Source organism: Argopecten irradians, chromosome 5, assembly GCF_041381155.1.
Source record: "Argopecten irradians isolate NY chromosome 5, Ai_NY, whole genome shotgun sequence".
Lineage (NCBI taxonomy): Eukaryota > Metazoa > Mollusca > Bivalvia > Pectinida > Pectinidae > Argopecten > Argopecten irradians.
Window position 1 is genome coordinate 19,913,795 of NC_091138.1, and position 24,232 is coordinate 19,938,026.

General features: G+C 41.0%; 1 protein-coding gene across 1 annotated transcript; it reads left to right on the forward strand.

Moving 5' to 3' along the window:
• Positions 1-534: 534 nt before the first annotated feature.
• LOC138323149 (hatching enzyme 1.2-like) lies at positions 535-19,217 on the forward strand. The gene is made up of 12 exons (XM_069267551.1): positions 535-620; positions 1,032-1,044; positions 1,402-1,452; positions 2,853-2,896; positions 3,529-3,607; positions 3,831-3,966; positions 4,216-4,394; positions 4,744-5,097; positions 6,185-6,202; positions 6,798-6,935; positions 18,353-18,603; positions 19,072-19,217. Exons 1-12 carry the CDS (start codon positions 558-560, stop codon positions 19,159-19,161), a joined length of 1,416 nt encoding a protein of 471 aa, XP_069123652.1. The 5' UTR covers positions 535-557; the 3' UTR covers positions 19,162-19,217.
• Positions 19,218-24,232: the final 5,015 nt, after the last annotated feature.

The window sequence follows — 24,232 nt, forward strand, 5'->3', positions numbered from 1 at the left end:
TAACAATATCTACTCTAGTGCCATTCCAATACGTTGACAACGAATACTTTCCAGTGTAAAACGATACTCCAGCCTCTTCCAGCTTGGCGTTCAACATGTAGAAACGAGTAACATCGGGACGGTCTCCCTGCTTTAGCATGGGTAGCTTTTGGCGAGTTCTAGGTTTAGGTGACGACGGTACGCTCGTGTCTCCTTAATAGTAAGATTATTGTTTATTTCATATTGGAGCATATTGGAAAAGACATCGAACAACACATCCAAACAAGTCCCATCATATTGACAACGGGCAAACCAGTCATCCCCTTTCTTTATGCTTAACACGTAAAGAAGAAACAGAAACCACATTGATTCAGATGAATCATACTATCTGTATTTCTTACACATTTATTTTACGTTCCTCATAAATTACAACATTTTTGCAATTATTTACCGAACTGTTATAAACAAATCCTTGTTTAGTACGGATCTCCATAGACCGACCTAGATTCGCGGACGGACGTATAAAGAGCTTTCTCTCTTGTCCTTATCAGTTCCTCAGGAAGCAGAAAGGACTCAATATGCATCTTATAGCTCTTAGCATTCTTCTCTTCGGCCTAGCGGCAGCAGTGCCTGTAGACCAGGTTCGATCATTAATTATTTTTCTATTTTTCTTAATGTGATAAACTAGTTTAAATTGAGTTAATTTTAGATGAGTTCATTTGTGTACTTTACATTTAAATTCGATTGTTGTCCGCTAAAATCATTATCAAATATTAAATGTTATAGTGAACGCGATCAAATTTTGCAATATTTGAATTTTTGTTTTCTTTTTTCTTTGTGTTATTTTGGTTTGTTTTATCGCAAAGCGAGTTCTAGACCATAACTAATGATAATACAAAATAAATATAGGTTGTATTTTAAGTCGCTAAAGTTTTAAGGAAGATATATTTTCCAATGTTCAGACTGTTAAATAATTAAGTTGGATCTATATACTTGTGTTTCAATATAATTTGTGGTAAATTCATTCAAAATCAATATTTATTTTTGCTTAGGTTGACTCGTTTGGTGAGTACTCATGTTATATAAAAAAAACTTTCAGTTTCGATTAATTTAACAAACTTGACATCTTTATCGACATATATCAATGTGAATGTTGTAAATCTGTCACATCACTTATAAGACCATAGAAGGTATTGGAACATCGTGAAACGAGTTTGCTTTCTCTCCATCAATGTTTTTTGACTGTTATTATATATGTACATTTGTATGTCATATGAGCGTTATAACATTAGCTTCGATCTGTTAATTACTCACAAAGCTTAGCGGGTACCATGTTGTATTTGGTGATAAATCATGTTACTTGAGGGTGATTTTCTAATATGCTTATGATTTAAATGTTGTATACTTGTTTTTACTCTATAGAAAATCTTGATGATGATTTCGATGCTGACTACTATCCCGAGGAAAATCCAGGTAGGTCCTTTGAAATGTTTGCCTTACTATCGAAATAGTAAACCATGAGTAAGGTTTTAGTACATAATAGTTAATCCACTGTTTAAAATTCTCTTTGTCCTTCATGTACCTTAACATCGTTTGAACACAAGACATATCTCAATTTATCATCAAAACAACTAATCTTAGTATTCAGTGAATGTTTATCGATATAAAGAATGCATATAAACGCATTTCATATCCGTATGGTTTGTTTGTATAATGTATGATATTTGTTAAGTAACCTATACGTAATTACCAGTAACTATACATTTGCTATTTTGATTTAGTAATAGATTGTGTTTGAGATAATTCTGGGAAGACAGTTTTCTTTTAACATTTGATACTTGAGTTATTTGATAAGGTTGATGATATTAGAGCAATGCTTATATCTTTTAAATCACAGATAAATACCAAATATTGGCATGTTTAAAGAGAATGGAAATCGAATGCAAATATAATATATAATATCCATGCATAACATCCACTTTAGAACTCTTTGAGCTTTGAGAAATAATCTATGAATAGATTTTAAAATAAGTATAGATATTTAATAGATTTTTTTTCAAAACAGGATATGCACGATAGTTTTACGTCGCGTATTCTTTTTTTTTCTTTTTTTTTTCTTCAAATTTCAATCTTATTTGTCCCCTGTCGGTGAAATCGGAGGGGACTATAGTGTTTGTTCCCGTCTGTATGTCTGTCTGTCCGGAATTAGTTTCCACACGATAACTTGAGAACGAACTGGTGGATTTTGATCAAACTTCACACAAGGATAGCATATGAGAAAATACAGCTTGAGGTTGAATTTGGAATCAAAGGGTCAACTACAAAAGTCACAGATATTAAAATTGGTTGTTTCACAAACTATTAGTTCCCGGGTGATAACTTGAGAACACATCAACGGAATTTGTTCAAACGTCATACAATGGTAACATAGGGGATATAATAGCTCGGGATTGAATTTGGTGTCAAAAGGTCTACTACAAAGGTCACTGCTAGTAAAAAACAGAATGTTTCACAAAATATTAATTTCCAGACGATAATTTGAGAAAACAGCAACGGATTTTGATCAAACTTCACACAATCGTAGCTTTGAATAAATACAGTTTGGATTGTATTTGAGGTCAAAAGGTTTCTGGACGATAAATTGAGAACACATCACCGGAATTTGTTCAAACTTCATACAATGATAGCGTAACCAAGCAACGATAATAACTTGCCATAGATTAGAAAATGTAATTAACGACAGGGGACGTGTGTTGCTTGCAACACTTACCGTAAGCTTGTTAACAAATGTTTGGTTATACATGTATTTCATCCAAAGATTTACTAATGCTAAGTTTTGATCATACTGAAAATTGTGTTTTCGTTGACTTTAGGACTTTTCGAGGGTGATATTGTTCTCAGGGGAGGCAACCCAACAGTAAGTACAATGTACTAGTAGTAATTATTTGTTTGGCATTCACCTGAAACGTGATTTCTTCTACAACAATATGGTAATACATGAAGTTAATTGTCGAGATAAGTATAAACAATCTGCTTCGAATATTATAGTATATTCATGTCCTATTTTCATTCAAAGTTATTCTAAAAGACACGTACCTTTCTCAGCAAGTTTAATATAGAAAAACACAAAAAAAAACCACTTATTTCTTTGCATATACTCTCATATAATACCAACGTCTATGGTGTCCCTTTAATTAGTAGTAAGCCAATAAAAATGTGAAATGCAAGATTCAATGATATATGAAAAAGAAATTAATGTACTGGAATACGTTTTTCCCCAGAAATACCGTATACAAAAGATATTGTGAACACTTAGCAAGCCATGGATCCGCTATCTGGCATGTTGCTAAGCATTATTCTTGCGTTTTATTAAGCGGAATGGAGATTCATTCCTTGTTGGGTCGTTATGACACCTTTAGACAACGCTAGTTTGTATTCAATCAACAAATTGTAATTTATACCACAACGTTTTTGGACAACATAAATTCAACATAACCCAACTAAACACAGGGAAATTAAAGAAAATTCTAAATACATTTTTTTTCACAGCACAAGAATGCTATAGTTGGTGCCTATCACCACTGGCCCAATGGAGTCGTACCCTACGCGGTTCACTCGTCACATAACAGTAAGTTTTATTTACTGTAATTAACGTTTTGACCAAACTAAATATATATTGTAAAGATTTGGTTCTGGTAGCAAGACACCAGCGATGGATCCTGGGAGATTTGTCACTCGAAGCATTTCATCGGTAGTAATATTTGATAATGATGTTGTGCTATTGTCATTTAGTTATGATTCAATGTGGACTATTTATATTGTTGCGTGATGACTGTTTTATCTACTTGCAGCTGCATCGCACAGGGCTATATTCCAGAAGGCTATGGACGAAATCATGAACAAAACTAAAGTCAACGGACAGAGCTGTATCACTTTTGTTCCCCGAACCAACGAAAATACATACATCCAATTCACGTCTGGCTCAGGGTAAAGATCTCGCCATACTAATGATTTCTTATGTTCCAAAATATTTTTTTTCGGCCTAGAGATGTTTATTGGATATTAAAAGTTAACAGACGCTAGATCAGTTACGGTATCCGGTGAAAATTAAAAAAAAAATGTCGATCGTGATCTAGTAAATATGTATCTCGATTTTACCCTACATTAAAACTGAAATAATAATTAACGTTTGGTTCTTTAGAGAAAACATGATATGATTGTGTTCTTATGGTACAGATGTCACACACCGATTGGATACATGCACAACCACAGATCTGACGTTACTCTTGGACGTGGTTGTTTACGTCACGGTACCGTCATGCACGAGATCTTGCACGCGCTCGGATTCTGGCACGAACAAAGCCGTTCTGATCGTGACAATTACGTTACTATCAACTGGAGCAACATTCAGAAAGGTAAAACCTTTCTTCAAAATATTGTTTTGAACTTGTGCCAAGGCTCTTGTCTACGCAGATTGTAAAGAAAATTAATTTTTTCCATAATTTGTTATAAATTTACGTTTTATGGTAAAAAAATCCGTCTAGCTCAATCTTTTCCTAATATAAATTAGAATAACCAGCTTTTACAAGATAGCCATATAGTCATTAGATTGTAGTCAGGGTAGGGCATCTTTTTATGTTTTCATTATTAATTTCAAAAACGTTTTCTCCTCAGGAACATCTTGTAAATGTTCTCAAACTGTTATAAGCATGTGTGAGTAACTTGTTACATCGTTATTTAATGAGATGTTTTTTTCCGCCGCAGGTCACGAGCATAACTTTGATAAGTACCAGGAGGGCGTACGTATCGATGACCTCGGTATGCCCTACGATTACGGATCAGTCATGCATTACAGTGCTTATGCCTTCGCCATCGACAGGAGCAAGATGACCATCATCCCCAAACATAACGGTGTGTCCATCGGTCAGCGAACCCGCCTTAGCGACCAGGATGCCAAGGAGGTCCAGATTTATTATGGATGCGTCCCACGTCCAGACACCCACGCTACCGCCTACCCACATCAAACATCTGGTCAAGGACACACTTCCTCCCCACACCACACCTCCGCCCCCGTCACCACGCACGCTCCCGTCATCACACACATTACAGCTGCACCCCGTATGTATTTCAGTAGCAGGCATGTCTCCATAATAAAATTAGAAAACTCACTGAGATGAAATTTTCGAAAAATATATTTTCCTCAATCTCTTTCATCTTTACACTCCTGTCAATTGAAATTATATTCATGTTCCTCTTTAGCCTATTGCATTTTGGGACTGATCTAAAAAAGGGCTTAAATTGTGGCCATCTTTGAATTTGACAATTGAAGTTTGTTAGTGCAAGTTTAAGTACTGGAGTGATCTCCCTAAAATTAGATATATATTCCTCTTGGGGCCTACTTGCCTAGTGGATATTGCGTTTTGGAACTGATCTGACAAATTGATGGCTAACCGGTAGCCATCATTCAGAAAGTACTTAAAGGATCTCCCTGAAATTTGATAAATATGTCCTAGTTCTACATTTTGAAACTAATCCGAAAACAAGATGGGCAACAGGTGACCATCTTTGATTTTGACCATTGAAGTTGATTATTCCCATTTCTCAGAAAGCATTGAAGAAGTCTTTCCTGAAATTTTATTGTGTAGGTTATCTGATGGTCAACAAGCGTCAATTTATTTTCATTATTTCTCAGAAAATACCAAAAAGGTCTTTCTCCGATTGTTTAGATAGCATATCCATTTTTGAGCAGTCAACCTTCACTGAACTGCTTATGGTTATGCCGAGTTCTGACAAAATTGAAGTGCATTGCTGCTATTTAAAGGATCAAATATGTAAAAGGACTAGTAAAGACTTAGACTGACATAGATCTGTCTATGGTGATCTCTTGGATATCTTGTCTATTGATATTTTAGAAATGCTTTAGTGTAACATACAGTGTGAAAATTGAGCTTAGAGAACAATATTCTTTAGTAAAATTTTCCAGGTGGTTGTTACCTTGAAAAAGTAAAAACCTTATAATTGGAGTCCATTGGTCAAGTAATTTCAGTCTCAGACGTATGTGGATAGCTAGTGAACAGTAATATTTAGTGATTAGATATTGTCTTTAAAGTCTTATGCTTAATATTTAGTGATTATATATTGTCTTTAAAGTCTTATGCTAAATGTCTACACATATATCAATAGTAATCATATTTTTCTTTTACAGATCACGTAACCAATGGAGGTAAGTCAAACTCATTTTCGTCAATGTCCGCGTTTAATCCGAGTTGGCCATATAATATAATAGCAATGCAGACACATTGTGTGGATTATCTTAACATTATAAAACCGTTACGACCATTACATCGATATTTTCCATAGAATTATATTGTAATCTCAATTGGAGGACTGAAACTTTACTTTGAAACAAACAGTACATGATAATAGCATTGCGAATGAAAGATTTGAGTACTTGTCTTCCCTAATGACATCATGTAGCCAGCTATTGGTTCCAAAGTACATCTTTGGTTGTGGAGTGGCCCTGTGTGTGTGTGTGTGTGTGGAGGAGGAGGCACTTGATTGAACACCATGCTGTTTGCCACTGTGGTGTTTTTCCCAAGAAGATTTCCCTACCTAATTAATTCACTTGCATTTAATAAATGCTCAATATATGTCTTTTATAAGCATAACGCCTAGAGTTCACATGCATATTGCGTATTACTTATAGTAGAGGAAAACACGATGGTAAAACTGTATTTATCCGAAAACAAAAAGTACCATATATATTCTAAAATCTGAGAATGTTTTGCCTATAAAGATTAAGTGTTTGTTTATTACAGCTACCACCTGCAGTTTTGACAATGGTCTGTGTGGATGGACACAGTCCACTACTGATACTATGAACTGGTCAATTGGTCACGGTAGAACACCTAGTGCTAACACCGGACCCCATGCTGACCACGATAGCAGTACTACAGGTAAGTGTTCATTAGTCAATCCAGATAATAACCTGGTCATCAATACCTGGTCACCAATACCTGGTCACCAATACCTGGGTATCAATACCTGGTCACCAATACCTGGTCACCAATACCTGGGTATCAATACCTGGTTACCAATACCTGGGTACCAATACCTGGGTATCAATACCTGGTATCAATACCTGGGTCACCAATACCTGGGTCACCAATACCTGGTCACCAATACCTGGTCACCAATACCTGGTCCAATACCTGGGTATCAATACCTGGTCACCAATACCTGGTCACCAATACCTGGTATCAATACCTGGGTAATACCTGGGTATCAATACCTGGTCACCAATACCTGGGTACCAATACCTGGTCACCAATACCTGGTATCAATACCTGGTATCAATACCTGGTCACCAATACCTGGTCACCAATACCTGGGTATCAATACCTGGGTATCAATACCTGGGTATCAATACCTGGGTATCAATACCTGGTCAATACCTGGTGGTATCAATACCTGGGTAATACCTGGGTATCAATACCTGGGTATCAATACCTGGTCACCAATACCTGGTCACCAATACCTGGGTATCAATACCTGGTCATCAATACCTGGTCACCAATACCTGGTCACCAATACCTGGGTATCAATACCTGGTCACCAATACCTGGGTATCAATACCTGGTCACCAATACCTGGGTATCAATACCTGGTCACCAATACGTACCAATACCTGGTACAATCCTGTCACCAATACCTGGTCACCAATACCTGGTCTCCAATACCTGGTCACCAATACCTGGTCACCAATACCTGGGTATCAATACCTGGTCACCAATACCTGGTCACCAATACCTGGTCACCAATACCTGGGTACAATACCTGGTCACCAATACCTGGTACAATACCTGGTACATACAATACACTGGTCACCAATACCTGGTCACCAATACCTGGGTATCAATACCTGGTCACCAATACCTGGTCACCAATACCTGGTCACCAATACCTGGTCACCAATACCTGGTCACACCAATACCTGGATCATATCAATACCTGGTCACCAATACCTGGTCACCAATACCTGGTCACCAATACCTGGTCACAATACCTGGTCACCAATACCTGGTCACCAATACCTGGTCACCAATACCTGGTCACCAATACCTGGTCATCAATACCTGGTCACCAATACCTGGTCACCAATACCTGGTCACCAATACCTGGTCATCCAATACCTGGTCACCAATACCTGGTCACCAATACCTGGTCACCAATACCTGGTCACCAATACCTGGTCACCAATACCTGGGCATCAATACCTGGTCACCAATACCTGGTCATCAATACCTGGTCATCAATACCTGGTCACCAATACCTGGGTATCAATACCTGGTCACCAATACCTGGTCACCAATACCTGGTCACCAATACCTGGTCACCAATACCTGGGTATCAATACCTGGTCACCAATACCTGGTCACCAATACCTGGTCATCATTACCTGGGTATCAATACCTGGTCACCAATACCTGGTCACCAATACCTGGTCACCAATACCTGGTCACCAATACCTGGGTATCAATACCTGGTCATCAATACCTGGTCACCAATACCTGGTCATCAATACCTGGTCACCAATACCTGGTCACCAATACCTGGTCATCAATACCTGGTCACCAATACCTGGTCACCAATACCTGGTCACCAATACCTGGTCACCAATACCTGGTCACCAATACCTGGTCTCCAATACCCGGGTATCAATACCTGGTCACCAATACCTGATCACTAATACCTGGTCACACCAATACCTGGGACAATACCTGGTCACCAATACCTGGTCACCAATACCTGGTCACCAATACCTGGTCACCAATACCTGGTCACCAATACCTGGTCACCAATACCTGGTCACCAATACCTGGTCACCAATACCTGGTCACAATACCTGGTCACCAATACCTGGTCACCAATACCTGGTCATCAATACCTGGTCACCAATACCTGGGTATCAATACCTGGTCACCAATACCTGATCACCAATACCTGGTCACAACCAATACCTGGTCACCAATACCTGGTCACAATACCTGTCACAATACCTGGTCACCAATACCTGGTCACCAATACCTGGTCACAATACCTGGTCACCAATACCTGGTCATCAATACCTGGTCACCAATACCTGGTACAATACCTGGTCACCAATACCTGGTATCCAATACCTGGTCACCAATACCTGGTCACAATACCTGGTCATCAATACCTGGTCACCAATACCTGGTCATCAATACCTGGTCACCAATACCTGGTCACCAATACCTGGTCACCAATACCTGGTCTCCAATACCTGGTCACCAATACCTGGTCACCAATACCTGGTCATCAATACCTGGTCACCAATACCTGGTCATCAATACCTGGTCACCAATACCTGGTCATCAATACCTGGTGTCACCAATACCTGGTCACCAATACCTGGTCACCAATACCTGGTCTCCAATACCTGGTCACCAATACCTGGGTACCAATACCTGGTCACCAATACCTGGTCACCAATACCTGGTCACCAATACCTGGGTATCAATACCTGGTCACCAATACCTGGTCACCAATACCTGGTCATCAATACCTGGGTATCAATACCTGGTCACCAATACCTGGGTATCAATACCTGGTCACCAATACCTGGTCACCAATACCTGGTCACCAATACCTGGTCACCAATACCTGGTCTCCAATACCTGGTCACCAATACCTGGTCACCAATACCTGGTCACCAATACCTGGTCACCAATACCTGGTCACCAATACCTGGTCACCAATACCTGGGTATCAATACCTGGTCACCAATACCTGGTCACCAATACCTGGTCACCAATACCTGGTCATCAATACCTGGTCACCAATACCTGGTCACCAATACCTGGTCACCAATACCTGGTCATCAATACCTGGTCACCAATACCTGGGTACCAATACCTGGGTATCAATACCTGGTCATCAATACCTGGTCATCAATACCTGGTCATCAATACCTGGTCATCAATACCTGGTCACCAATACCTGGTATCAATACCTGGTCACCAATACCTGGTCACCAATACCTGGTATCAATACCTGGTCATCAATACCTGGTCATCAATACCTGGTCACCAATACCTGGGTATCAATACCTGGTCACCAATACCTGGTAAACCTCACCAATACCTGGTCACCAATACCTGGGTATCAATACCTGGTCACCAATACCTGGTCACCAATACCTGGTCACCAATACCTGGGTATCAATACCTGGTCACCAATACCTGGTCACCAATACCTGGGTCACCAATACCTGGTCATCAATACCTGGTCACCAATACCTGGGTATCAATACCTGGTCACCAATACCTGGTCACCAATACCTGGTCACCATACCTGGGTATCAATACCTGGTCACCAATACCTGGTCACCAATACCTGGTCACCAATACCTGGTCACCAATACCTGGTCACCAATACCTGGTCAACCCAATACCTGGTCACCAATACCTGGTCATCAATACCTGGTCACCAATACCTGGTCATCAATACCTGGTCACCAATACTGGTCACAATACCTGGTCACCAATACCTGGTCACAATACCTGGACATCCACCAATACCTGGGTACCAATACCTGGTCATCAATACCTGGGTATCAATACCTGGTCACCAATACCTGGGTATCAATACCTGGTCACCAATACCTGGTCACCAATACCTGGTCACCAATACCTGGTCACCAATACCTGGTCACCAATACCTGGTCTCCAATACCTGGTCACCAATACCTGGTCATCAATACCTGGTCATCAATACCTGGGTATCAATACCTGGTCACCAATACCTGGGTATCAATACCTGATCACCAATACATGGTCACCAATACCTGGTCACCAATACCTGGTTACCAATACCTGGTCACCAATACCTGGTCACCAATACCTGGGTATCAATACCTGGGTATCAATACCTGGTCACCAATACCTGGGTATCAATACCTGGTCACCAATACCTGGTCACCAATACCTGGTCACCAATACCTGGTCATCAATACCTGGTCACCAATACCTGGGTATCAATACCTGGTCACCAATACCTGGGTACCAATACCTGGTCACCAATACCTGGGTCATCAATACCTGGTCCATCAATACCTGGTCATCAATACCTGGTCACCAATACCTGGTCACCAATACCTGGTCACCAATACCTGGTCACCAATACCTGGTCACCAATACCTGGGTACCAATACCTGGTCACCAATACCTGGTCACCAATACCTGGTCACCAATACCTGGGTATCAATACCTGGTCACCAATACCTGGGTATCAATACCTGGTCACCAATACCTGGGTACCAATACCTGGTCACCAATACCTGGGTATCAATACCTGGTCACCAATACCTGGGTATCAATACCTGGTCACCAATACCTGGTCATCAATACCTGGTCACCAATACCTGGTCACCAATACCTGGTCACCAATACCTGGTCACCAATACCTGGTATCAATACCTGGTCACAATACCTGGTCACCAATACCTGGTCATCAATACCTGGTCATCAATACCTGGTCACCAATACCTGGTCACCAATACCTGGTCACCAATACCTGGTATCAATACCTGGTCACCAATACCTGGGTATCAATACCTGGTCACCAATACCTGATCACCAATACCTGGTCACCAATACCTGGGTATCAATACCTGGTCACCAATACCTGGGTACCAATACCTGGTCATCAATACCTGGGTATCAATACCTGGTCACCAATACCAGGGTATCAATACCTGGTCACCAATACATGGTCACCAATACCTGGTCACCAATACCTGGGTACCAATACCTGGTCACCAATACCTGGTCTCCAATACCTGGTCATCAATACCTGGTACAATACCTGGGTATCAATACCTGGTCACCAATACCTGGGTATCAATACCTGGTCACCAATACCTGGTCACCAATACCTGGTCACCAATACCTGGTCACCAATACCTGGTCACCAATACCTGGTCACCAATACCTGGTCACCAATACCTGGTCACCAATACCTGGTCACCAATACCTGGTCACCAATACCTGGTCATCAATACCTGGTCACCAATACCTGGTCACAATACCTGGGTCACCAATACCTGGTCACCAATACCTGGTCACCATATACCTGGTCACCAATACCTGGGTATCAATACCTGGTCACAATACATCCAATACCTGGGTACCAATACCTGGTCACCAATACCTGGGTATCAATACCTGGTCACCAATACCTGGGTACCAATACCTGGTCATCAATACCTGGGTATCAATACCTGGTCACCAATACCTGGGTATCAATACCTGGTCACCAATACCTGGGTATCAATACCTGGTCACCAATACCTGGTCACCAATACCTGGTCACCAATACCTGGGTATCAATACCTGGTCACCAATACCTGGGTATCAATACCTGGTCACCAATACCTGGTCACCAATACCTGGGTATCAATACCTGGTCATCAATACCTGGTCACCAATACCTGGGTCATCAATACCTGGGTATCAATACCTGGTCACCAATACCTGGGTATCAATACCTGGTCACCAATACCTGGTCACCAATACCTGGTCACCAATACCTGGTTACCAATACCTGGTCACCAATACCTGGTCTCCAATACCTGGTCATCAATACCTGGTCACCAATACCTGGGTATCAATACCTGGTCACCAATACCTGGTCACCAATACCTGGGTATCAATACCTGGTCACCAATACCTGGGTATCAATACCTGGTCACCAATACCTGGTCACCAATACCTGGTCACCAATACCTGGTCATCAATACCTGGTCACCAATACCTGGGTATCAATACCTGGTCACCAATACCTGGGTATCAATACCTGGTCACCAATACCTGGGTATCAATACCTGGTCACCAATACCTGATCACCAATACCTGGTCACCAATACCTGGTTATCAATACCTGGTCACCAATACCTGGTCTCAAATACCTGGTCACCAATACCTGGTCACCAATACTCTGGTCACCAATACCTGGTCACCAATACCTGGTCACCAATACCTGGGTACCAATACCTGGTCACCAATACCTGGATACCAATACCTGGTCACCAATACCTGGTCACCAATACCTGGTCACCAATACCTGGGTATCAATACCTGGTCACCAATACCTGGTCACCAATACCTGGTCACCAATACCTGGTCACCAATACCTGGTCACCAATACCTGGTCACCAATACCTGGTCACCAATACCTGGGTATCAATACCTGGTCACCAATACCTGGGTACCAATACCTGGTCACCAATACCTGGGTATCAATACCTGGTCACCAATACCTGGGTATCAATACCTGGTCACCAATACCTGGTCACCAATACCTGGTCATCAATACCTGGTCACCAATACCTGGGTATCAATACCTGGTCACCAATACCTGGTCACCAATACCTGGTCACCAATACCTGGTCACCAATACCTGGTCACCAATACCTGGTCACCAATACCTGGTCACCAATACCTGGTACCAATATACCTGGTCACCAATACCTGGTCACCAATACCTGGTCACCAATACCTGGGTACCAATACCTGGTCACCAATACCTGGTCTCCAATACCTGGTCACCAATACCTGGTCACCAATACCTGGTTATCAATACCTGGTCACCAATACCTGGTCACCAATACCTGGTCACCAATACCTGGGTACCAATACCTGGTCACCAATACCTGGATATCAATACCTGGTCACCAATACCTGGTCACCAATACCTGGGTCACCAATACCTGGTCACCAATACCTGGTCACAATACCTGGTCACCAATACCTGGTCACCAATACCTGGTCACCAATACCTGGTCATACCAATACCTGGTCACCAATACCTGGTATCAATACCTGGTCACCAATACCTGGTATCAATACCTGGTCACCAATACCTGGTCACCAATACCTGGTCACCAATACCTGGGTATCAATACCTGGTCACCAATACCTGGTCACCAATACCTGGTCATCAATACCTGGTCACCAATACCTGGGTATCAATACCTGGTCACCAATACCTGGTCACCAATACCTGGTCACCAATACCTGGGTATCAATACCTGGTCACCAATACCTGGTCACCAATACCTGGTCACCAATATACCTGGTACCAATACCTGGTCACCAATACCTGGTCACCAATACCTGGTCACCAATACCTGGTATCAATACCTGGTCACCAATACCTGGTACCAATACCTGGTCACCAATACCTGGGTATCAATACCTGGTCACCAATACCTGGTCACCAATACCTGGTCACCAATACCTGGGTATCAATACCTGGTCACCAATACCTGGTCACCAATACCTGGTCATCAATACCTGGTCATCAATACCTGGTCACCAATACCTGGGTATCAATACCTGGTCACCAATACCTGGTCATCAATACCTGGTCACCAATACCTGGTCACCAATACCTGGGTATCAATACCTGGTCATCAATACCTGGTCATCAATACCTGGTCACCAATACCTGGGTATCAATACCTGGTCACCAATACCTGATCATCAATACCTGGTCACCAATACCTGGTCTCCAATACCTGGTCACCAATACCTGGTCTCAAATACCTGGTCACCAATACCTGGGTATCAATACCTGGTCACCAATACCTGATCACCAATACCTGGTCACCAATACCTGGTCACCAATACCTGGTCACCAATACCTGGGTATCAATACCTGGTCACCAATACCTGGTCACCAATACCTGGTCACCAATACCTGGGTATCAATACCTGGTCACCAATACCTGGTCACCAATACCTGGTCACCAATACCTGGGTATCAATACCTGGTCACCAATACCTGGGTACCAATACCTGGTCATCAATACCTGGGTATCAATACCTGGTCACCAATACCTGGGTATCAATACCTGGTCACCAATACCTGGGTATCAATACCTGGTCACCAATACCTGATCACCAATACCTGGTCACCAATACCTGGGTATCAATACCTGGTCACCAATACCTGGGTACCAATACCTGGTCATCAATACCTGGGTATCAATACCTGGTCACCAATACCAGGGTATCAATACCTGGTCACCAATACCTGATCACCAATACCTGGTCACCAATACCTGTACAATCCTGGTATCAATACCTGGTCATCAATACCTGGTCACCAATACCTGGTCACCAATACCTGGTCACCAATACCTGGTCACCAATACCTGGTCACCAATACCTGGGTATCAATACCTGGTCACCAATACCTGGTCACCAATACCTGGTCACCAATACCTGGTCACTAATACCTGGTCACCAATACCTGGGTATCAATACCTGGTCACCAATACCTGGTCTCTAATACCTGGTCACCAATACCTGGGTATCAATACCTGGTCACCAATACCTGGTCACTAATACCTGGTCACCAATACCTGGGTATCAATACCTGGTCACCAATACCTGGGTACCAATACCTGGTCATCAATACCTGGGTATCAATACCTGGTCACCAATACCTGGGTATCAATACCTGGTCACCAATACCTGGTCACCAATACCTGGTCACCAATACCTGGGTACCAATACCTGGTCACCAATACCTGGGTACCAATACCTGGTCACAATACCGTACAATACCTGGTCACCAATACCTGGTCACCAATACCTGGTATCAATACCTGGTCACCAATACCTGGTCACCAATACCTGGTCACCAATACCTGGTCACCAATACCTGGTCACCAATACCTGGTCACCAATACCTGGGTATCAATACCTGGTCACCAATACCTGGGTACCAATACCTGGTCACCAATACCTGGGTATCAATACCTGGTCATCAATACCTGGTCACCAATACCTGGTCATCAATACCTGGTCATCAATACCTGGTCACCAATACCTGGGTATCAATACCTGGTCACCAATACCTGGTCACCAATACCTGGTCACCAATACCTGGTCATCAATACCTGGTCACCAATACCTGGGTATCAATACCTGGGTATCAATACCTGGTCACCAATACCTGGTCACCAATACCTGGTCACCAATACCTGGGTATCAATACATGGGTATCAATACCTGGTCACCAATACCTGGTCACCAATACCTGGTCACCAATACCTGGTCACCAATACCTGGTCACCAATACCTGGTCTCCAATACCTGGTCACCAATACCTGGTCTCCAATACCTGGTCACCAATACCTGGGTACCAATACCTGGTCACCAATACCTGGGTATCAATACCTGGTCACCAATACCTGGTCACCAATACCTGGTCACCAATACCTGGTCACCAATACCTGGGTACCAATACCTGGTCACCAATACCTGGTCACCAATACCTGGTCATCAATACCTGGTCACCAATACCTGGTATATCAATACCTGGTCATCAATACCTGGTCACAATACCTGGTCACCAATACCTGGTCACCAATACCTGGGTCCCAATACCTGGTCATCAATACCTGGTCCCAATACCTGGGTATCAATACCTGGTCATCAATACCTGTCACCAATACCTGGGTATCAACCTGGTACAATATACCTGGTCACCAATACCTGGGTATCAATACCTGGTCACCAATACCTGGTCACAATACCTGGTCACCAATACCTGGTCACCAATACCTGGGTATCAATACCTGGTCACCTGGTATCAATACCTGGTCACCAATACCTGGTCACCAATACCTGGTCACCAATACCTGGGTACCAATACCTGGTCACCAATACCAATACCTGGGTACCAATACCTGGTCACCAATACCTGGGTATCAATACCTGGTCAATACAATACCTGGTCACCAATACCTGGTCAATCCGTCAATACCTGGGTACCAATACCTGGTCACCAATACCTGGGTATCAATACCTGGTCACCAATACCTGGGTATCAATACCTGGTCACCAATACTGGTCACCAATACCTGGTCACCAATACCCCATACCTGGGTACCAATACCTGGTCACCAATACCTGGGTATCAATACCTGGTCACCAATACCTGGGTATCAATACCTGGTCACCAATACCTGGTCACCAATACCTGGGTCACCAATACCTGGTCAATACCTGGTCACCAATACCTGGTACCAATACCTGGTCAATACCCAATACCTGGGTACCAATATCTGGTCACCAATACCTGGGTATCAATACCTGGTCACCAATACCTGATCACCAATACCTGGTCATCAATACCTGGTCAACAATACCTGGGTATCAATATCTTTCACCAATACCTGGATACCAATTCCTGGTCAAAAAATACCTGGCACAATACTTGGTCTACCAATACCTGGTCATACCTGGTACAATACCTGGTTACCATTACCTGGTCACCAATTACCTGGTCACCCATATACCTGGTCACCAATACCTGGTCACCAATACCTGGTCACCAATACCTGGTCATAAATACCTGGCCACCAATACATGGGCATCAATACCTGGTCACCATAACCTGGTCACTAACACCTGGTACCAATACCTGGGCACCAATAACTTGTCATCAATACCTGGTCACCAATACCTGGGTACCAATACCTGGTCACCAATACCTTGATACCAATGCCTGGTTACCAGGTCACTAATACCTGGTCACCATTACCTGGTTACCATTGCCTGGTCACCAATATCTGGTAACCATTACCTGGTCACCAATACCTGGTCACCAATACCTGGTCATAAATACCTGGCCACCAATACATGGGCATCAATACCTGGTCACCATAACCTGGTCACTAACACCTGGGTACCAATACCTGGGCACCAATAACTTGTCATCAATACCTGGTCACCAATACCTGGGTACCAATACCTGGTCACCAATACCTTGATACCAATGCCTGGTTACCAGGTCACCAATACCTGGTCACCATTACCTGGTTACCATTGCCTGGTCACCAATATCTGGTAACCATTACCTGGTCACCAATACCTGGTCACCAGTACCTGGTCACCAATACCTGGTCATAAATACCTGGCCACCAATACATGGGCATCAATACCTGGTCACCATAACCTGGTCACTAATATCTAGTCACCATTACCGTGTTACCAATGCCTGGTCACCGATACCTGGTTACCAATACTGGATACCAATACCTAGTCACCAATACCTGGTCACCAATGCCTAGTCACCAATACCTAGTCACCAATACCAGGCTTTTGTTCACATATACTTATTGGTATAATTTTTCGCTTACTACATCACTCCTTCACTATTTGAATTTACCATTTTTAAAATAAGTCACTTCCTTTTCAAGGACTCATTCAACATTACAATGTTTTCTGTCTCGTTTTCTTCCTATTTCTAATGGAATTTACTTTTCGTTTACTAGCTCACTACCTTTTCCTGGAATCGTCCCATCATTACCACAAATCAGCAGTCCTTGCCTCACCTACTTACCAAGCTGGGGAATACTGCTTCCGGTTCTGGTATAACATGAACGGAAATGGCATTGGAAGCTTGAAGATGTACTTCGTGCACGGCACCTCTCGCGTCCTAATGCGCACCGTCACTGGAAACCATAATGATATCTGGCATCATGCTACTATGCATTTGAGAATCGGTGGCAGCTCTACCTTCCACGTAAGTATATAGATTGTGCAAAATTACACACTCGTTGACAGTTATTTCCATTATATGTGATAATAACGGTTTGTATGACTAGTGTTATGACGAGTGAATTACTGATAGTCTGAGTACTTTAATATCGTACTGATGGCACTAACGAGACTAGAACGATTCAAGAACATGGGGAAATCCAGCGCCATAGTCCAAAAGATAGCTTTTATCTTAGTGTCGTGTCTATGTGTCAAAGTGGTCACTTGTTGGATGTATGTGACAGCTCTGTTGGGAACCACCGTGAAGGTTTTATTTGATAAGGTGCTTAAAGGAGTTTCAATCGCACGGCGACATCGCCAAAACAAACGACATTGTACGGGTGAACCTATGAAATATGTAGGGTGAAGCTTGTCTGCGTAAGGGGTAATTTTAGGATTTACGGATTTATTCATTTATCTGCATGCATAATAAATGTGTTCATATGTCTTTCAGTTTGAGATCGAAGGTACCACCGGAAGTAACTACCATGGTGATTTGGCTATTGATGATGTCCAAGTAACCCCAGGTCAATGTACTCATTAGATATCCTCAGAATTATGTACTGTTATTTATCAAATAAAAATATTTCGTCATATGCATTTTTGGCTATTCCTGACTGGGTTTGTTTGAAGTAATTTATTTATATGGAGCATTGGTTGCTCAGTGAATGGTTTAGTGCCAGACAAGTATGTGATGGTATGCTTTAACACCGCCATGTCGACTCCATAAGGCTAATGACCAGTAAGACATACGTCTCTTATGTATAGGTGCAAAATCAGAGCAACAGGTATTTCGTCTTAGTTTTATTTTTGTATGCATCGACATGTGAAACAAAAGGAATATTTTCCGACATGTCTTTTACGGTAAGCCATACGCTTGTGTTCGCGTCAGTTTAAAGTGACACAAATTGAAAGTTCTGACCGGCCATACAATAATGTGATTGGCCTTGAGGTATAAATTGAGATCGAATTGGCATATCATTTCATATACACGATAATTAGTTCCACCATCGATGGTCGGCAGACTAGTCGTATGACTTGTATCTATCTGTTCTTCTATTATTCAGTACGTTGACTTGTCTGACTCTTTTTTCAAACTTCAGTTATAAGTTCGTCTAGCATAATTCAGGGTCCGTGTAGAAAAAAAAATCGAGAGATAATAAAAAAGAGAGTTGCTGTCTCCATATCCATCGACTGATTCCACTTTACTAGGTAAAATCCTGTTGAAGTCGCCATTGTTTGTGACACAGTAACCACAAAATGATATCAATGACTACATATTACTAAGGGGAATAGATGACGATCATAACACTTCCATGAAGTCTTCATCAACATGTGCACATATTTCCAATCTGTATACTTCTTAAGTAGTTGACACATGTCACGTAAATCATGATACAGTTATTGGAACATGCTCATTAAATTGAAATTAATTTTATCCAAATAAATATAGTGCTGTAATAAAGGCTGCTATTCATATTTCAAAACAAAATAAAACATTTAAAACCCAATCCACACAATGTGTTCAGAATCAGTCCTACATCTGCTATATTCAGTCTAACGTCTCTCGTGATGCCTTCTCTCTTTTGATATTCCACTCGACCCATATGAGAAAGACTTTGATTTCCGTCCCCTGGCCTGTTGCTGCCCCTGCTACGTTCAATAAGAGAATTGGGACGAGTGGTTTGTCCTTTGTCGGTAATCGGATGGGGTCTACTGCTCGGTATCGTTAGCGGTATGGTACAGTGAGATAGCACTTTCAATTGGACGGATGTTTTTGCTTAAACATGGAGACAACAATAGCATACATAAGTCTCTAAAAATACACATGCACATGACAAGAAGGTCGTCCCTAAATGACTTCAGCTGCTCATGTAATGTTAAGCTTAATTCACCAACCAAACAAATAACTACATGAACTCTGATGTTCGTAAGCTCGGTTTTCCAAAACCCCCTCGTTCTTTTTTTTTTCTATATGGACAAAACAAATACCCCAAACCTAGCTACGATAGCTGACGCTAACTGCTGAATAGTGCGACTCTTGCACGAAAGTACGAAGACGTTCATCTGTTCCGTTCAAAGGTAAGAGTTCTATCACCTCGGAGTCGCACTTATCGATGTTGACAACACGTTACTCTGTTGAAAGGTTCAATGAGAAAGTTGACCGTGAACAAGGTCACAAGTGTGTTTACTTTCTCACGTGAAAGGTCACGTGCTAAGGTCATGTGTTATCTCTCTCTTTCGTATCTAAAATGATGGCAGTCACGATCTTAAGTGTGAAGGTTAATGTTATTTTTATAATTTAAGTCGAAATTCTAAACAGACATAAATAATGTTGTAGTATTTGTTTCATGTCGGCAGCCATTTTGTTTCACAATATTTAGTGTATAACGTTTCCATATAAGTTTTAATACTCTTAAAACGATGCTAGAATTTTATCTCATCAATGGAACAGATAGCAATGGCGAATGAAAGAAAAAAGTTTGATTCACAAACGCAGTGATGTAGCTTGTAATTACTCCAAAATACAACGAAAAGCAAATTGAAATACAGCGAAAAAGTATACACTGTATAAATATGGTTAAATTGAGTCAATAAAGTTACCTTGCATTGATGGCGCATATTGTTTTACTATATTATTATTATTATTTTGTCATACAGTTAATATTTATATTACAGAAAATGTCACATAGGAGTTCACTTGCATTAGCAATGTTAACACAGCAAACGCTCCAAATTAGTATCTCATGTATACTACAATAGTGATGTTGGATATCTAGTACAGCTGGTATAGGCCACTGACATCGCTAATGAAAGCCTCCGTGATTGTGTTGGTATTTTACTGGTCTACTTCTATGTTCGTAGTGTCATCTTGTAGTACTACCTTACCAAAGTATACTGTCTAGGACACAGATCACATTATACTGACGATGGAGTTGTTTCCCAGTTATACAATTAGATTCATTGACAATTATGTTAAAGGATTACGCTACAACTAGATCAACCAATGTAAGTGTGATATATTTAGTCTATGGTGTAATGTACTGTATTTACTGAATTAATTAATACACCAGTTAATTCCGTGATAACTCATAATCCTCGTCTTCCGTATTACAGCACTTAGTTGACGAATGCCAGATATCACGCGTACTCTATATTGCGGTTAGGACCAAAGTTAAGATCATGATATATCAATAAGGTCGACAAAAATAAATGAAATGTCATAAGAACATCTATAAATCTGGTATTCTAGATATATCTAGCTAACCCGAAGGCTCCAGACGTCACAGAACTGGCACCAGCGTCAACACCTGATTGGAATCTACATAATGTCTGGTTACAAACATCACAAGTCAATTTCGACAGTCAGCGATATGAACCCGTTGTTAATTGCCTTCCTCGGATCCCGACCAACGGTAGTTGCACTAAGTAGACACCGTTTAACCATATCGAAACAATAATGCTCCGTAAATTGATATTCGCAAGGTTAACGATGGTTATCTGCCCTTAATAAATCACACCGATAAACGCTTCCATTAAGGTAAGGTTGTTGGTAGTTTACAGTGAGATTTGTTTGTGTTGGTGAGTGTGATATACACTGTCATCCATATCAATTTTTTTTCTGATTTTTTTCTCTTTCAAAACCAAATTTCACAAGTGCTTCACACAGGTTTCAATTTGTACAACTTCGCTAGCCAAGAGTATTGCGAACGATATTCTTCCTGAAACCCTTGGCGGATATCACGTCAAAATTTGAGTTCCTGTTTTCAAATTCTGATTGGATGCGGCTAGGTTTACAATGATGTAATTGGATACGGTTCTTCAACAGATACAGAAAAAATACGTTTGTGGGTCTGTTTCAAAAATATAAATGAATTATGCAAATATAATAAAAACTTCTCTCTCGTGATAAAATTGACCTTTGAAGCATGAATTTCCGAACAAATAAAAAAATAACTCAAAAATATGCATATCTTTGGTATTTTGAATCAGTTCCGTACAGATTGTTTTTCAAAGGGCGCTACCATTTTCTCAAGCCATAGATTACTGATACGAGCTTTTTCATTGGTTGTTTATTACTTAAATGGAAAGGGCGCAACTACGGTGATCCAGCAGGTGGCGCAGTGCGGGAACTTCAATTTTAATATCTGCTAAAAGGTTTCTGGGAGAACCCTTGGCTAGCGGAGTTGCGATTTGTAATAAAAGACGATGTTTCACATCTCTTTTGTTCCTGAGAGAGCAAGGAGAGGTACTCAGTTCATGCAATTTTCCCAACGTGTGAATCGGAAAAGAGCAGTTTTAAAGATAACATAACTTATAATGATTCCTTCAATAAAATGTTTATCAAGTTCGATTAAGATACATGGTTACACGGATGAAAAAAAGAACCAGCTGTCCAGAATAGTAACCGTCTTATGAGGAACAAAATATTGAACACTGGACAGGTTTTTAATGCTCACAAATTTTATTTAAGTGTTGATATTGTATTTCCTGAATAACGTGAAAGGTTGGCTGATACCGTCATCGAAGAAATATTTTTTTTTCATTGAAGGCCCTGCCCTATTTTGTTTTCATTAAACAGATCGTTTATTGATAATCTAATTAAATTTCGATGTTCATTATCTACTCCGTAAACTTCGTACATCAAGTTCATACGTAGTTTACAGAGTAGATAATGAACATCGAATTTTAATTAGATTGGTTTGTATACAAAAGGATATCCCATTGTCCTGTCGTTAGTTTCGGTTGAGAATTGTGTGTTTAGTTTCACAAAAAGCATCTTTTTGAACTCTGTGTTTTCTAATTCAATATAACATTGCGACGTAAAAATAGGACTTGTTTTTAGATCTATGGTATCTAATCGCACAAATGTGCATATTACGATTAACTTGAATAGGTTCTTACAGTGAAGTCCGACATCAAACACCGTGGTTCGTCGTCTGTAAATGATTCCTGTTATCGCTAAAAACGTCTCAGAGGATCCTTCTGGAACTTGGTTGTGGCTTTAACATTTTGAAACTGATCCCTGAACAAGATGGCTGACAGGCGGCCATTTTTAATTTCGACATTTGAATATTGTTATCGCTCATCCTCAGCTATGTTGATTGTGACCATATTAAAATTAGTTAATTGAAGTTTCTTGCAGACATTATGCCCTTGGTTTATTTACATAATGGAGAATAATGTGTGGTGTCTGTTTTGTTGTGTAGATGGTCAGTGAAAGAGGCCAGAGTTGATAAGACCAGCACGCAAGCTGATCATAAATTATCTATGCAATGGACCAGACAGTTACAAGTTTTTGTAAGTTGTAATAAAAATACTCTTTTTTCGAGGTATGAGATTATAACATACAATGTATTTTACTTGCATTTCGTGTTATCATCTTTGAAAATAGTTACTGTTACTTTCAATCAGTATTGTTGTGTTACAACAGCTAATATAAATGTCCATCATACATAATGATGATGCTGAATCATCACTTAAACATATGGAAAGATATACCTATAAAGTATTTAAAAATTAGAAAAGCATTTGTCTTGAGGCAGGACTTTATTTGAATCATTGTTTCCGTATATGATTTATTACTTTGGATAAATTGTGTCATTTATTTTAGA